Below are 14,829 nucleotides of genomic sequence, written 5' to 3'. Positions count from 1 at the left end.
AGGAGAGGGCAGCGTGCAGAGGGCTGCAGGGTGGAGCATGGGCAGAATGGGAAAGGGGGGCAGGGGTGCTGTAAGACAGGACAGCTGTGGACAGATGGGGAAGGGCCTGTGGGCAGCGCTGCAGACCAAGCAGTGCAGGCAGGCTGCTGGTCCTTGCCAGGGTGTGTGTGTGAGATGAGGAAAGGGCAGCAGGGCGGGGCGGGGGGGTGAAGGTGGGGCGGGGGGGGGGCAGCCTGCAGAGCAGCCTCTGGCCCAGAAGAGGAACAGAAGAGGACCGGCCTGAGGAAGGGGAGGGCCTGGGCTGTGAAGGGAGGACGAGGGTGGGCTGAAGCGGTGGGAATGCGGACCCCGGCAGAGGTGGCTCCTGCGGCATGCGTGTGTGCCCGCCAGAGGACTCCAAGGGGCCAAGGGACTCCTATCAGCCCCCAGCGAGGAATGCAGGAAGGAGAGGGTCATGGAGTGCACCCAGGAGCCCCCTGCCTCTCTGCCCTCCCCACTCCCAGGCCTGCTACTTCAGAGAATCCAGCCAGACCCCCAGGACAGGCAGGGAAGGACTCTGCATATAGGGATGTGGAGATCTGTAGATAGAAATCTCGCTCTGTCTGCGGAGAAGGCCCAGCATCGCGACACACCAGTAACAGGGAACACAGCCAGCACCAGATTTTGGTTTCTAAAGGGAATCAGGTTTTCCTGGAGAACTGGGAGTGGGGGAGGCAGGAAGCCCTGCACCTCGCCGCCTGTAGGCTTAATGGCAGCCCTGACTCAAACTACAGGGCAATTTGGGAGCAAACCGGGGAGATGAGGGGTGGGGTTCACAGCTCAGATCAGAAAGTGGGGCCCAGGCAGCCGCTGAAGGAGCGCGAGGCAGCAGGTCCCGGGAGCCAACCGAGCAGGTGCGAGAGGGCTCTCCGGATGGGAGCTGTTTTTCCTGTGGCTCACGTGCCCCGGGGGGAAGCAGCCGCACAAAGCCCAACCAACGGTCCCTTACCCCGAGATCGGAAGCTCCTTGGGGTGGGGTCACAGAGCCGTCACCACGGGCGACAGGCCTCTGGGGGAAGCTCTTGGGACGCTCAGCGGGAGCCTAGGAGTTCGTCCCCCCTCTGGGGGTGGGTCTTTGAACTCGGCGAATGGACGTTGCAACAGAGGCAGACGGGCGGACCCAGCAGTCCCGGCGGCCGGAGCGCCCTTGCAATTCCGCGCGGACTTGCCGGGAGAAGGGAGGGAGTCGAACGCAGCACGCTCCGCGCTCCCTTCGCCAGCCCGCCTGCGCCGGCGAGGACCGCTCTCCGCTGGGTGCAGGCTGCTCCCCAGCCCCGGTTCCCGAGCGGCAGTGCTGGGGGTTCTCCCGGCGGCCTTCAGGGGAGGGCGGGGCCGGACGGGCAGGATCGGAGGCGTGGCTGCGAAACCGGGGTCTCTTTCGCTTTCCCTTTTGTTCTCTCCAACCGTCGCCGACACTCCGCGCGGGAGAGGAGCGCGCGGCTTCCCGGGCGCTCCGGTTTCCGCCCGCGCGCGCACCGCCCGGGAGCACAGCACCTTCCCGGCTCCGCGCAGAGGCTGCGCCACGTAGCCTTGACCCGCGACTCCCCTGCAGCTCCCGCGGACGCACCAACGAATCGATTCGCACGCTGGAGGGGACGGAGTCGCGGGGTCGTCCCGAGGCCAAGAAATCCCCTCGCCATGCAGTCCCCTCCCGACTGGCCCCCGACGTCCGGCACCCTGCGGCCCTCTCCCTTCCCGCACCCTGCACTGCACGCCCTGCACCGCCTGGCCCGAGCCCTGCTCTTTCCGGCTTACTGGGCGCTGGACCAGCTGCTGGGCTGCGGGGCGCCGCTGGCGCGCGCGAACCGCCGCCGCGCGCTGAGAGCGGCCGCGGGCGCCGTGGGGGCGCTGCTGCTGCTGCTCCTGGCCGGCCTGCCCCTCGCCCTGCCCGGCCTGCTGCTCTGGCTGCCCCTGCAGGCTTGGCGCCGCCCCTTCTGCTACCGGCCCCCTCCCGAGTGCTGGGCGCCCCCGGCGCCCTGGCGCCCCTCCGCTGAGCCCGCGCGCTGCTTCGGCTTCCTCAGCGCGAACCTGTGCCTGCTGCCCGACGGCCTAGCGCGCTTCAACAACTTGCGGCACAGCCAGCGGCGCGCCGAGGCAATGGGCGCCGTGCTCCTCGCCGGCCTGCGGCCCTCGCGCTATGGGACTACGGGCTGCAGTCCGCCAGGGCCGGGGACGCCCGGTGGGTCGCTGATAGCCGCGGTGCCGGCGGGGCTGGACTTCGTGTGCCTGCAGGAGGTGTTCGACCTGCGCGCGGCGCACCGCCTCGTCGGCCGCCTAGCGCCCTATCTGGGCCCGGTGCTGTACGACGTGGGCTCCTTCGGCCTGCAGCCCGGACCGCACCTCAAGCTGCTCGGCAGCGGGCTGCTGCTGGCCTCGCGTTATCCGCTGCTGCGCGCCGCCTTCCGATGCTTCCCCCACGCACGGCGCGAAGACGCGCTGGCCTCCAAAGGACTGCTTTCCGCACAGGTATAAGCCCACCGGCCGCGGGGAGAGGGCTGGGCGTGGGGTCGAACAGGCGACGTTGCTGGGCGGTCCACGGTGTTGCAGGCGCAGGTGGGCATCCTGGACGGGCGCCGCATCGTGGGCTTCCTGCACTGCACGCACTTGCATGCGCCGAGTGGTGAGCCCCGCGGACGGGTCAGCACGTGGGCCGGCGGTCTCCCCTCTCTCATCCTGGCGGCGGCGGGTCCCAGCCCTCGTCTTTGTCTCCGCTCCCCCCACCGTTTGTCCACGGCCCGAAGCACCGCGAGCCGGGTGGTGGAGCGCCCTGGTGGGCTCGCAGGTCGGGGCCGGGCGGAGGCCGGGGTGGGGTGTGCATCCAGACTCCGCCTTCCTCCCCCACCCCCGCAGGGGACGCGCCCTTGCGCTGCAAACAGCTGACGCTTCTGCTGGACTGGATCCAACAGTTTGAAGCCCAGAGCCGCCCGGGGGGCGATGCCGTGGCCTTCAGCGTGCTTCTGGGTGACCTAAACTTCGACAACTGTTCTTTAGGTGAGGGGGAAGCCGCAGGGGGCGGGATCAGCGCCTGGCCACGCCCACCGAGCGCTGGCCTCTCCCCCGCAGACCACGCAAAGGAGCAGGAGCACGAGCTCTTCAGCCACTTCCGGGACCCCTGCCGGCTGGGCACTCGCCGGGAGCAGCCCTGGGCCCTGGGTACGGCGCCCGGGCAGGGATTGGTCCTAGGGAGGGCTCTGGGGCCTCGGCGCCCCCGATGACCGCCCTCCCCGCCCTGCCCCAGGCACGATGCTGAACACCTCCACCCTGCGCCACTCGGTGGCCTGCTCCTCCGAGATGCTGCGGAGGTGAGTGCACACCTGGGGTCCGGCACCGCCCAGCACGGAGGGGAGCCCTGGCCTCTGGCCGTGATGACACCGCCCGTCCTCAGGGCCCTGGAGCAGGAGGAGGGGCGCCACCGCTACCTGGCAGGCCCTCCGGGCGAGGGCCCCCGCACTAAGCCTTGGCGGGGCCGGCGCGTGGACTATGTCATGTACCGGGGAGTGGCCGGAGGCCCGCTGAGCCCAGTAAGTGGCAGAATTCAGGGCGCTGGGCCGGCCGGAGCTGGGGCGACCCCTCAGCCTGACTCCTGCCCCCAGGAGGTGGAGCACGTGACCTTCAGCACCGCCCTGGCGGGGCTCACTGACCACCTGGCCGTGGGACTTCGGCTCCGAGTGTCTGTGCCCTCCTGACGCAAGCACGCAGGCGCGGGCCCGGGTGGAAAGACGGACACGGAGGCAGAGCGTGAGCCTGGCCAGTTGCCGCGGGGACGGGGCGCCTTAAGAGCTGTTTATTGTGGGGGCCGTCCTTCACACTGCCTCCTGGGCCCTGCGGTACTCGTAGACGCTGCCGCGCTCGGGGAAGGCTGGGGGTTGCTGGGGCGACCCCGGCGGCGGTGGCGGCGGGGCGGGGTCATCCGGGTCCCCGTAGCCCCCACCGCCCGGTGTGTGCAGGCAGAACACGTCCTGTGGAACAGGGGGACAGGCTCAGCGCGGGCATGCCCTCCCCACCAGGCTGCCTCCCGCTGCGGCCCCAGCCACCCCCGCCTCCCTCCACAGCGGCCCGCCTGGACCACGGAGGCCCAGCGCGCGCCCTCTGCCCTTCAGAAACCAAATTAAATTCAGTTTCCGGTCATCTTTGCAACTCTGCTCACTCTGCGGAAGGCGGATCAATGGGGGGCTAGCGGGAGAAAGAAAAGATGGGGCGCAGTCCTTACCCCGGGGTACACGGGCACCGACGTCTTCCCCCCCAGATTCACCGTCCGGCCGTCCTTGCGGATAAGCAGGTTTAGGCCACGCGCGCCAGGCTCGCCGCCTGCCGGAGGAGGCGAGGTGAGGGCAACCCACGGGGCCGGGGGGGAGGGACAGGGGAGGTTGGTGGGGAGACAGGAGGACACCCGGCCGCAGGGGCCCCGGGGGCAGGGGCTCGGGCCGCTCACCGTGGAGGCCGTAGGGCCGGAAGGCGCGGCGCTCGGTCAGCACGGACAGCAGCGCCTCCTCGCGGAAGAGCAGCTCGCGGATGACGCCATCGCCGCCCCGGAAGCGGCCGCGACCCCCAGACCCCAGCCTCAGCTCGAAGCGGCGCAGGATGACTGGGTACCTGCGCGGGGCGGGGACTCAGTGCGGCCGGCCCCGGCCCCGCCCCGGCCCCGCCCCGGCCCCGCCCCCGGCCCCGCCGCCGCAGCGCACCTGCTCTCCAGGATCTCGGGGTCGGTGATGCGCGTGTTGGTCATGTGGCTGTGCACGCCGCTGCGCCCGTGCCAGCCGGGGCCCGCGCCCGCGCCGCCGGCTACCGTCTCGTAGTAGCCCATGTGGGCATTCCCCAGGGTCACATTGTTCATGCAGCCCTGGCAGGGGCAGGTGGCATTTGCACTGGGTTAGAGGGGCACCCCCCGCAACATGCCCGAGCGCGCCCACCCACCCGCCGCACCTGGGAGGCGGCACAGGCCCCGAAGGCCCGCAGGATGACGTCCACCACGCGCTGGGACGTGAGCACGTTGCCGCCCACCACGGCCGCTTCGGGGGACGGGTCCAGGATGGAGCCTCTAGGAATCACCACGCGCACCGGCGCCAGGCAGCCCTGAGGGGAGGGGCCAGCTCTCAGGGCGCTCGGGGGATATCCCCGCGCCTACCCCCAGCACCCCGGGATCAGCCCTCTGTGGGGTCGCCTGCGCCCCCAGGACGGTTCAGGGCGACAGCACACGCGCACGCGCACCTGGTTAAGCGGGATGTCGCGGCCCACCAAACAGCGCAGACAGTAGATGAGCGCCGACAGCGTGATGGCCCGCGGGGCGTTGAGGTTGCCGAACACCTCCGGCCCGGTGCCGCTGAAGTCGAACACGGCGCTGCCCTGCCCGCGGGGGGAGGGGAGGGGTCAGCCGCAGCCTGGCGGCCGCGCCTCCCAAACCCTCCTCCAACCGCCCGCCGCCTCGGTCTGACCTGACTCAGGTTGATCTGCACGCGCAGGCGGATGGGGGAGCCGTCGTCCATGTGGTCCTCTGCCGACACCTCCAGGGGCAGGCCCCGGGCCTGCCGGGAGGTTCCGAAGGCCCGCAGCATGTCCCGCACGGCCAGCTCTGCGTTTGCCTGGCAGACAGAATGTTCTGTGGGCAGTCATACCGCCTTCCAGGTGGTGCCGGCGCCCCCACCTCCCCACCCAGCTGCCCCCTGCCCAGGCGCGCTGGGCCCACCTGAATATGGCCCATGTAGGCCTGCACCACGTCCAGCCCGTACTGCCCAATGAGCTCCCCCACCAGCTGGATGCCCTTCTGGTTGGCTGCCACCTGCGCTCGCAGGTCGGACAGGTTGTCGTGCAGGTTCCGAGTTCCGCTGCAGCCGGGAATCTTGCCTGGAGCCCGCAGGGCCTCAGTCACCGCTGGACAGAGGAGGTCACCACTGAGACCCCCGAGCCCCCAGGCTCCCTGGCGCCCCGCTCCACACCGGCCTTACCTCCATTGGGCACTGTGTGGGGCACCCCATGTTGGCCCTTCACGGGCTCTCCCCCAGCCCCCTCCCATCTGCTCAACCTTCTCCTTCCCACACTCCAGCCCCCCAAGGTACCCCAGACGAGGACAGGCAGCTTTGCCTGTGACCTCATAGGAGCTGGAGGCTCCGGGGGCTGGCAGGGGCTCCTCCCTCAGCAAACCCTGCCTCCATCTTTAATTCTCCCTGCCCCAGGTCCCCGCCACCTGCCACCCCCCCACCACCTGCCACACACCCCCTGCCCTTTCTGGCCTTCCCTCCCCTCTTCCATAACCCTCCCCCAATCACACTGCCCCATGGGGTGTGGCTCTCTCAACCACTGTGAAGGGGGTCTCTCTTTGCCTCGTGTCCCCCCAAACAAATCTGGGAGCCCCAGAGACCGAGGGACAGCCTCTCTCCCTAGTCTGAGATACAGTACTCCCTTGGGCCCTGGCCACTGCGTCCTCTGTCATGCACCTGCCCATGTCCCTCCCATGATTCTTGCCCCTTGCCCTCTGCTCCCCGCACCCCAACCAAGAGGGCAGCCAGGCCTGGGTCACTCTGGGTGTGTGACAGCGGCCTGCAGTTCTGTTGCTCTACCCTCCACCCTGCCCACACCATGTGCCCTCACTCTGGGATGCCCCCCTAGGCTCCCAGGCCCCTGCCGCCTTCACCAGCTGTGTTTGCCACTGCCCCTGTGTCCTGGGCCACACTGCAAACCCTGCCCCGATTTCCATGTAGCTGCCCTGTGCCCGCCTGTTGTCGGAGCCTCCCTCCAACCCCTAGTTGTCCAAACTTGACTCCTCGCCCCATCCACCAATCCCCCCCAATGCCAACCTTGATCTCGGAGACAGTTGTCCCTACCGTGATGCCTGCTGCCCAGCTCGAGGGTCAGCACCACCCAGGGCAACCGTGGCTGCCCCTCACTACCCTCAGCTTGGCCTCTGGGCCACCCTCTAACACCCACCCACTCTGCACGCAGGCTGGGGGCTCTTGTGGTGTGCAGGCAGACCAGTGCAGGCCCACTGAAGCCCTTCACAGCCACCCCTCCACCCAGTGTCTCAGACCCAAGTCCAGGAAAGTTCTCTAAGAGCTGGCAGTCCTTGGGCCCTGTCCTCACCGCTCTCTGCAGCCCCCAGACCCAGTGCAAACGCAGCACACACTAACCACCGTGGGCCACTGCCTACCTTGCAACAGGTTTCTCTCCCTCCTTTGGCCAGTCCCATGGGTATCCTGGCCAGCTCCCCACCCCCAACATCACTGAGGCCTTCCTGGGCCCAGGCAGAATGTGCCTCAGAGCCTCTGGTCATCTCTGAGAGACGGTCTGCAACCACTGTCGTGACCCACCCCCCAGGCTCAAGGCAGGCCTGGGCTGCTAGGCAGTGTCCCAGTATCCCCCCTGGCCTGGCTGTAAGGAGCAGCCCCTTGTCCCGCTCACCAACTCCTGCCCTGCCCTCGCCATCACCCCACCCCCACCCCCACTCACCCTCCTCCTGGAAGACGCCCCCCTGGACGAGCTTGAAAGACAGAAAGACAGCGCCCTCCTGCTGCAGTGTGGTGGAGTGGGGTGGCATGGAGCCCGGCGTGATGCCCCCGATGTCGGCGTGATGCCCGCGGCTAGCCACGTAGAACACGGGCCGAGTCTGACCTGGCCAAAACACCTGGCGGCACAGAGCGAGCGTCAGCTGCTCGGCCAGCCTCACCCCCGCGGCCGCCCCAGCGGAGGACGTCCTCACCGGCGTGATGACGGTCAGGTCTGGCAGGTGGCTGCCCCCGGCGCTGGGGTGGTTGCTCAGCAGCACGTCGCCAGGGTGGAGGTCAGCCCCCAGCTGCTGGATCTGAGGCCAGGAGACAGCCCCGGGTTGGAAGGGGCAGGGATTGAGGGGGCCAGGGAAAGCAGGAGGGGACCCGCCAAACCTGGAACTGCACGGTCTCCTGCATGGCACCCAGGTGCACGGGGATGTGGGGGGCGTTGGACACCAGCCCCCCATCCGGCCCGAAGAGGGCACAGGAGAAGTCCAGGCGCTCCTTGATGTTGGTGGAGATGGCTGTTCGCTGCAGGATGCGGCCCATCTGCTCTGGGGGCACAGAGTGACGGGCAGCCGCTGGCCCCACCCCCAGCGCAGCCGGCCGACGCGCACAACAGCAAGACGTGGACCTGCCGCCTTCCAGGGGCCCCCAGGGTGGCAGTGGCTCATGTGTAGCCAGAGAGGCCACAGCCGGGCCACTATGCCCGTGTGAGGGCCATCCCCTTCCTCTCCATCCTGCCTGGAGCCTCACCGAGAACCTGAGACCCCACCCGTCCCCCTCCAGCATGCCCAGCACAGTAGGAAGCCAGTGCCCAGGCACAGGACTGAGGGCCTCGAGCAGCCCCAGCCCGATCCCGCAAGGGCAGGTTCACTGGGCTGAGCCCACCTCCTGTCCACGGACCCCATGGCTGTTGGTGGGACTTAGGTACTCACCGGTGCCGGGGGGCTGGCCATCCCAGCGCTGGGCCACACTGCCCACCTTCCCCTGGGTCACACTCCACCTCTCTCCACACACCCCCGAGGGCCATACCGCCTGCTCCCCCTCTGCCCTGGACACACTCTCCCACAGACAGGGGCAGCCACTGACCAGCAATGCTCATGAAGCGGTGTGAGAAGATGGACAGGTGGATGGGGTCAAGCTGGGCCCCCACTGTGCTTGGGGCCTCAGCCCCCACAGAGATGCGGATGTCCCCCGTCTCGGTCACCTCTGCCTGACAGCCCGGTTCCACCAGGATCGTGCTGAGGGCAGGGGCACAAGAGGCTGGAGGTGCCACGCCAGAGCAGAGCCCCCTTCCCAAGTAGACACCACACATCCCCAGGCTGGGGCCGCATCCACCCTAATGGGACCCTAGAGTCCCCCACAGTCTCTAGTCTCGGGCCCGAGAACCCTCCACCAGGACCCCGAGCTCCCCCGGGCCCTGGCAGCTGTGCCCCCAGCCCTCACCAGGCATCAGCCCACCTGTTGCTGTCGATGATGAGGCAGGGCCCCTGAAGCTTGTGCCCGAAGCCCAGCTCTCCCAGCAGGTACACGGGGGTTTCCTGGTACCCCCCCTCAAAGTAGCACTGGGTCATCTGAGGAGGGGGGTGCTGAGTGCACTTCCGGGGTCCGGCTCCCTGCTGGGTCTCCCCGCCCGCCCACGCCCGGCCCCACGTCCCTGTGGGTGTGGGTGTGGGTGTGGGTGGGCGGGTTGGGGGCTGAGTGCGCTTCCCGGGTCCGGCTCCCTCCTGGGTCTCCCCGCCCGCCCACGCCCGGCCCCACGTCCCTGTGGGTGTGGGAGGTGGGCAGATGCAGAGCCACCCACCTTGTCCACCCGGGGAGGCCCAGTCTGAGCTTTGGCCACATCCTCAAGGCGAAGGCCACTGCGGCCTGTGCCCCTCACGCGCACGTCGTCCACCACCACGGGCCGCTCAGGGATGACGAATCCAAACTCCCTCATGTACCTGCATGTCCCCAGCCCCGAGGGAACTCTCAGAACAGGGCGGCCAGGCTGGCGGGCCTCCCACCAGCGCCCCCAGGGACGCGCGGTTGCCAACCTCTCCACAAAGGCGGCCCCAAAGTCGCCAGCCCGGGGCGAGCGGGCTGTGGCCGGGTGCTGCTGTGCAGACACCATCAGGGCGCAGTCGGTGCCCTGGTAGCGCAGGTGCAGGAAGCTCTCAGTGCTGATCTGGGACCTGGGGCAGGGGCCAGAGGGGCGCTCACACAGGGCCGCCTAACGGGACTCCTGTCCTGTCTTCCCCAGCCCTCCTTGACCACTGCCCCCATGGGCCCCAGCACCATCTGGGAAATCGGGCGGTCAATCCACCTGGGGGGCGGGGCGCTGGGATGCAGGCCTTGGCCTGGCCCGGTGCCCCCCAGCCCGCCCCTCGCTCCCCACCTGGGAAAGCCCTGGGCCCGCAGAGCGTCCACGCACTGCTCCTCCAGGCAGCTCAGCCTCTGGTCCAGCTGCATAAAGGTCTCAGGCGCGTAAGGCAAGGAGCACGGCTCCTGCGCCTCGTGCACCACGTCCGCCAGGGCCAGTCCCAGCGCCGACAGCAGCCCACTGTGCCTGTGGGACAGGGACCTCGGCAATGTGAGACACCTCCTGACGCCAGCGCCCCAGCCTAGGACACCGGTGCCACTCCCACACGTACCTGTGAATGTGCACAGTGTCCATGCCCAGGGCCCGGGCAATGGCACAAGCGTGCTGCCCACCAGCTCCCCCAAAGCAGGCCAGAACATGGGCCGAGGGGTCATGGCCTCGTGCCTGGGAAACCAGAAGGGGGTCGGTGGCAGACCCTAACCCTGCTGGCCACCCAGCCCTCCCCCTGCTTGCATTGCCTGAGTGGGAGGCAGGGGAGTGGGGCGCAGGCATGGAGGGCGGGGCAGGCGAAGGCAAGGGCAAAGGCGGGCATACCTGCGTGAGGGCGCGGATCGGCCGACACATGGCCTCATTGGCCACACGCACGAACCCCATGGCCACCTCCTCCAGGCTCAGGGGAGAGGCTGGGCAAGGCCCGTTGGTCAGGAAGCTGTTGACCTCGGTAGCCACAGCCTCCAAGGCCTTTCGGGAGGCCTCAGGGGACAGTGGCTGGTCCTCTCCAGGCCCAAAAATGCAGGGGAAGGAGGCAGGCAGTAGGCGACCCAGAACCAGATTGGCATCCGTCACTGTCACGGGCCCCCCTGGGAGGTGTGCAAGGGGTAGGGGTTGGGGGGTGGAGATAGGGCCCAGGACTGGGCAGCGGGGGCTGGGATGAAGGGTTGGGGCGGGCCTGGGCAGCAGGGGCAGGGCCCTGGCTGGGCAGACAACAGCTCCTACCTTTGCGGTAGCAGGCGGGGCCGGGATGGGCTCCTGCAGACTCAGGCCCCACCACAAAGAGGCCGGACCTGGGACAGGGTGGGCTGCACTCAGAGGTGCCCTGGGAGGAAGGGCTGGGGGGCCCAGCCCAGGGGCAGGGACTGACCTGAAAAAGAGGCGGGAGCCCCCACCGGCCGCCACTGTGTTGATGTCCAGCTGGGGGGCCTGGAGGGTGACACCAGCTGTGCTGGCCTCAAAGACATGCTCGAACTCTCCAGCATAACGGCTCACATCAGTGGACGTGCCTGTTCGGGGGAGGGACACGAGTAGTGACTCAGACGCAGACGCCCCCGCACTGCCTGCCCCCCCCCACCCCCGCAGCCTTCCTACCTCCCATGTCAAAGCCAATGACAGGCTGGCCGCCTTCCACCCGGTAGGTGGTGGCCGAGTAGCCAACCACGCCCCCCGCGGGTCCAGACAGCACAGCGCGGGAGCCGCTGAAGGAATCCGTGGGTGCCAGGCCGCCGTCCGAGCGCATGAACAGAACCCGCACGTCCTGGGGTGAGCGGGTGGCCAGTGAGGGGGACAGGGCCGGCTCAGGCTGGCGGTGGAGGAGGTGGGGCGGGGGCGAGGGGCTCACCTTGAGCTGGCCCTGGAAGCCGCGGCGGAAACCCTGTACGTAGCGCTGGATGGTGGGTGTCAGGTAGGCATCGGCACAGGCCGTGTGCCCCCGCGGCACGATGCGCACCATGGGCATGGCCTCCGAGGACAGGGACACGTGCGTGAAGCCCAGCTCCTGGGCCAGGGCGCCCACCTGCTGCTCGTGCCGGGCCCACCTGCAACAGGAGCCAGCAGTCCTGGCCTCCGCCCGCCCCTCCCGCCCGCCCCAGCGCCCGCAGCCCGCACTCACGTGTAGGAGTGCATGAGCACCACCGCCAGGCTGCGGATGCCTCGAGCCAGGAGCCCCTCCAGCTTCCCGCGCAGACCCCCGAGGTCCACGGGCTGTTGCACCTCCAGCAGGTCCCCTGTGCGGCCTGCCGGGAAGCCCGTTACCACCCTGTTGGGGGCCCCGGAGGTGACCCCGCGCCCTTGCCGGAAGGCCCCCCGCACCTTTGACAGGTGTCCCGGCGCCGGGCTCCCCGCGGTACAGCACCACGCGCTCCTCCACCTCCAGCACCTCCTCGTACAGCACCTCAGGCATGGGCACGGCCTGGGGGCAGGCAGAGACTCATAGGACGCCCGGGCCTGAGGGTCCTTGCTGGGGCCCTGCGTGGGTGGGGCAGTGCAGGCCAGGGATGTGTCCCAACAGGCCTGTCAACAGGCCCAGGAGACACGGTCAGACAGGGCGGCCCCAGCAAGGCCCACCCAGGGGCCAGCTCCCCACTCCCAGGCACCTGAGTGTAGCCAAGGGCCCACCCCCACAGGGGCAGCTCCCTCCACCAACCCCGAAGGGGAGGGTCGGGAGGGCGGGCTCCTACCCCTCACCCTGTAAGGTCTGTCTTGTGTCGCTGCACACCCGAGTCCGGGACAGGGCATGGTGGCAGACAAGAACAGCACCACCTGTGAGCCCTCCGAGGGCTTGGGGGCCACAGTGCTGGAACCTCCCCTCGCCTATCAGCGGACGGCCTTGGGCCAGCACTGACCAAGGACATCCCTCCCCAAGGGACCATGGCATCCCCGAGAAACACGAGCTGCTGGGCCCAGCCACCAGCTGGAGTGGGTGCGCTCACCAGATCAAAGAGGTCCTCTCGGGCCTGGGTGCCCACGTGCAGCAGGTCTCGGAAGCCACGTGTGACCAGCAGGGCTACCCGCTCCCCGCGCCGCTCCAGCAAGGCGTTGGTGGCCACTGTGGTGCCCATGCGGATGCTGGCGATGCGACCGGTGTCCAGCGGCCGGTCCCGGGGCAGCGGCATGCCCCCCTCCTGGGAACCCCATGGTCGGTGTCAGGCCTCTGTCCCCAGGTCCCGCCACACCCCGCCTTCCTGCCCTGGCCACCTGCTCCAGGATGCGGCGGATGCCTTCAGTCGGCGCGTCTGCATAGTTGGCGGGGTCTTCTGAGAGCAGCTTCAAGACCCTCACATGCCCCCCGGGGCACTGGGCAAAGACATCTGTGAAGGTGCCTCCGCGGTCGATGGCGAAGTGGAAACGCCCCTCGGGGCTGCCCATGATGATGGGGCTGGAGTCCAGCAGCGACTCTTCAGCCGGTAGTCCGGGAAGAACTGGACGGAGACCGCGGATCAGGCCACAGGCCCAGGGGGGCATCGGCGGGCTGGCAGCCTTGGGTAGAGATGGGATGGGGAGAGGACGGGGCAGGCGGGGCGGGGGGGAGGGTTCCAGGTCCCGAAGGAGCCCTGGGCAGAGCGGGAGCTGCAGACCCAGCTCAGAGGGCAGGGTGGGTCCGGCGCCCTACTGGCCTGCATTACCCGGCTCCCAGCGCGCCCGGAGCAGGTCTTTCGGAGGGGGACGCGCCACGGAAGCCCACGGGCCGGGGGGCCTGGGCTCTTTTGGCACGAAGAGGCACGGGGGCCGGGGACGGGCGGGGGAAGCCCCACTCGCAGCAGCGCGACCTTCGGGCCCGGGCCCTGGGGGACGCGGGGCGGGGCCTGCGCAGACGGCGGGGCGGGCCGGGGCGGGGCCGGGAGGCGCGGAGCCGCGGGGGTCGCGCGGCCGGGGCAGGGCGGCAAGGAGAGGGTCCCGAGCGCGCGGGTGCGGGGCCCACCTGGCGGGTCGGCTCCGAGCGGTCGGCGGTCTGCGGGCCCCGCGCTCCCGCCCCGCCCCGTCCCCTGCCCGGAAGCGGAGCCCGCCCCCCGCACGACCGGTCCGGGCGCGCACGGCCCTCCCGGTTGCGTAAGGCTCGGCTCGCCGGGAACCGCCTCCCTCCTCCGCCGGGAGCCACCCGGGGACACGGCGGGGCTCGGGGCGGAGCGGGGCCAGGCGCGGCGCGGTGCTGGCGCCTCCCCGGCCTCCGGGCACCTCCGTTCCGCCGGCCGTCAGGCCCCAAGCCGGCCCAGAGGTCGCCGAGCCTAGGAGCCCCGGGGCCCACTCCGGGAGCCCCGGGGCAGGGAGAGCAGAACGCGCGGCAAAGAAATGCCAGCCCGAGCTGCGCGCTGGCACGAGGCGGCCCCGCCGCGGGAATGGGGCCAGGGCGCCGGGGGGGGGGGGGGGGGGAGCGCGGGTCGGGGGGCGCGCCCTGCAGAACCCCTTGCTCCCCGCGTGCTTGCAGATGCTGCGGGCAAGGGCCCCCCCACAAGCTATCAACACCCCTGCTGCCCGTCCAAGGCTAACCCTGCCGCAGCCGAGGCTGGAGCAGCAGGACCCCCACAACAGACGGGCTGATGTCCCCAGAAGCTGCGGCGAGTGCCCTGAGGAGGCGGATGGCTCTCCCACGCTGGCTGTTCCCCAATGGCAGAGAGGTGCCCAAGCTTGGAGTGGGCTCAAACTGTGCAGGGACTGGAGCAGGCCTTTCCCACTCCCTAGAGGGAACAATGTGTGTGTGCGTGGGGTGGGGGTGTCCCAGGCAGAGGGGACAGCGGGTGGAGAGGGCTTCCCAGGCCGGGTAGCCAGGCCAGCAGGCCCCCCCCCCCAACACGCTCCCCTGTCCCCTAGGAAACTTGCCGGCCCTGCTTGGTCCCTGCAGGTGGGAGGGAGGTGGGCCGGGTAGGGACCACAGGCTTTGGGGTGCACCCCAGGCTACAGCAGGGAGCTCCCATCTGCCTGCAGGCCTTTGGCAGCCTCAGCATCCCCTTCCATGTGGTGGGGGAGGGAGAGGAGACATGGTTTTGAAAGAACTGGACCAAGAAAGAGACATGAGATTCAGTGACTCAGAGCAGTGCCCAGGTCTGCTCACACCTTCTGCTGGTGGCCCATGGCCTCCTCCACCAGCCCAGGCTCCAGAGGGTGTCTCCCCACATCCAGCCCTGCCTGGGCCAAGCGTGGAGGACTTGAGCTCCCCAGCCCACGGGGTTGGCCCTGGAATCAGGCACACGGGACCCACGCCCCCAAGGGTGAGCTGTGACCATGTGCAGGTGACTG

At 69.5% G+C, this 14,829-nt stretch overlaps 2 protein-coding genes across 4 annotated transcripts; one reads left to right on the top strand and one right to left on the bottom strand.

Annotated features, from left to right (window-relative positions):
- The first annotated feature begins 1,163 nt into the window (after positions 1-1,163).
- Positions 1,164-4,167, top strand: LOC122904234 (sphingomyelin phosphodiesterase 5-like). 2 transcript variants are annotated; one of them, XM_044244788.1, is made up of 7 exons: positions 1,434-2,505; positions 2,587-2,659; positions 2,890-3,030; positions 3,103-3,192; positions 3,278-3,341; positions 3,425-3,560; positions 3,633-4,167. In XM_044244788.1, exons 1-7 carry the CDS (start codon positions 1,678-1,680, stop codon positions 3,723-3,725), a joined length of 1,425 nt encoding a protein of 474 aa, XP_044100723.1. In that variant the 5' UTR covers positions 1,434-1,677; the 3' UTR covers positions 3,726-4,167. The 2 variants fall into 2 exon arrangements, with proteins under 2 accessions (XP_044100722.1, XP_044100723.1); XM_044244787.1 differs by having other exon boundaries at positions 1,164-2,505; positions 2,890-3,192; positions 3,425-4,167.
- OPLAH (5-oxoprolinase, ATP-hydrolysing) lies at positions 3,778-13,570 on the bottom strand. 2 transcript variants are annotated; one of them, XM_044244786.1, is made up of 27 exons: positions 13,517-13,570; positions 12,793-13,016; positions 12,528-12,719; positions 11,908-12,007; positions 11,708-11,831; positions 11,438-11,633; positions 11,188-11,353; positions 10,964-11,102; positions 10,819-10,886; positions 10,417-10,682; positions 10,154-10,266; positions 9,898-10,068; positions 9,557-9,694; positions 9,325-9,463; positions 8,982-9,094; positions 8,610-8,761; positions 7,911-8,071; positions 7,730-7,831; positions 7,480-7,654; positions 5,723-5,907; positions 5,472-5,618; positions 5,248-5,382; positions 4,963-5,112; positions 4,722-4,879; positions 4,472-4,632; positions 4,250-4,347; positions 3,778-3,998 (listed from the first exon to the last, which is right to left on the bottom strand). In XM_044244786.1, exons 2-27 carry the CDS (start codon positions 12,961-12,963, stop codon positions 3,843-3,845), a joined length of 3,876 nt encoding a protein of 1,291 aa, XP_044100721.1. In that variant the 5' UTR covers positions 12,964-13,016; positions 13,517-13,570; the 3' UTR covers positions 3,778-3,842. The 2 variants fall into 2 exon arrangements, with proteins under 2 accessions (XP_044100721.1, XP_044100720.1); XM_044244785.1 differs by lacking the exon at positions 13,517-13,570 and adding an exon at positions 13,221-13,358.
- Positions 13,571-14,829: the final 1,259 nt, after the last annotated feature.

This window comes from Neovison vison, chromosome 4 (genome assembly GCF_020171115.1).
Source record: "Neovison vison isolate M4711 chromosome 4, ASM_NN_V1, whole genome shotgun sequence".
Classification (NCBI taxonomy): domain Eukaryota; kingdom Metazoa; phylum Chordata; class Mammalia; order Carnivora; family Mustelidae; genus Neogale; species Neogale vison.
This window is presented reverse-complemented; position numbering and strand designations above follow the sequence as displayed.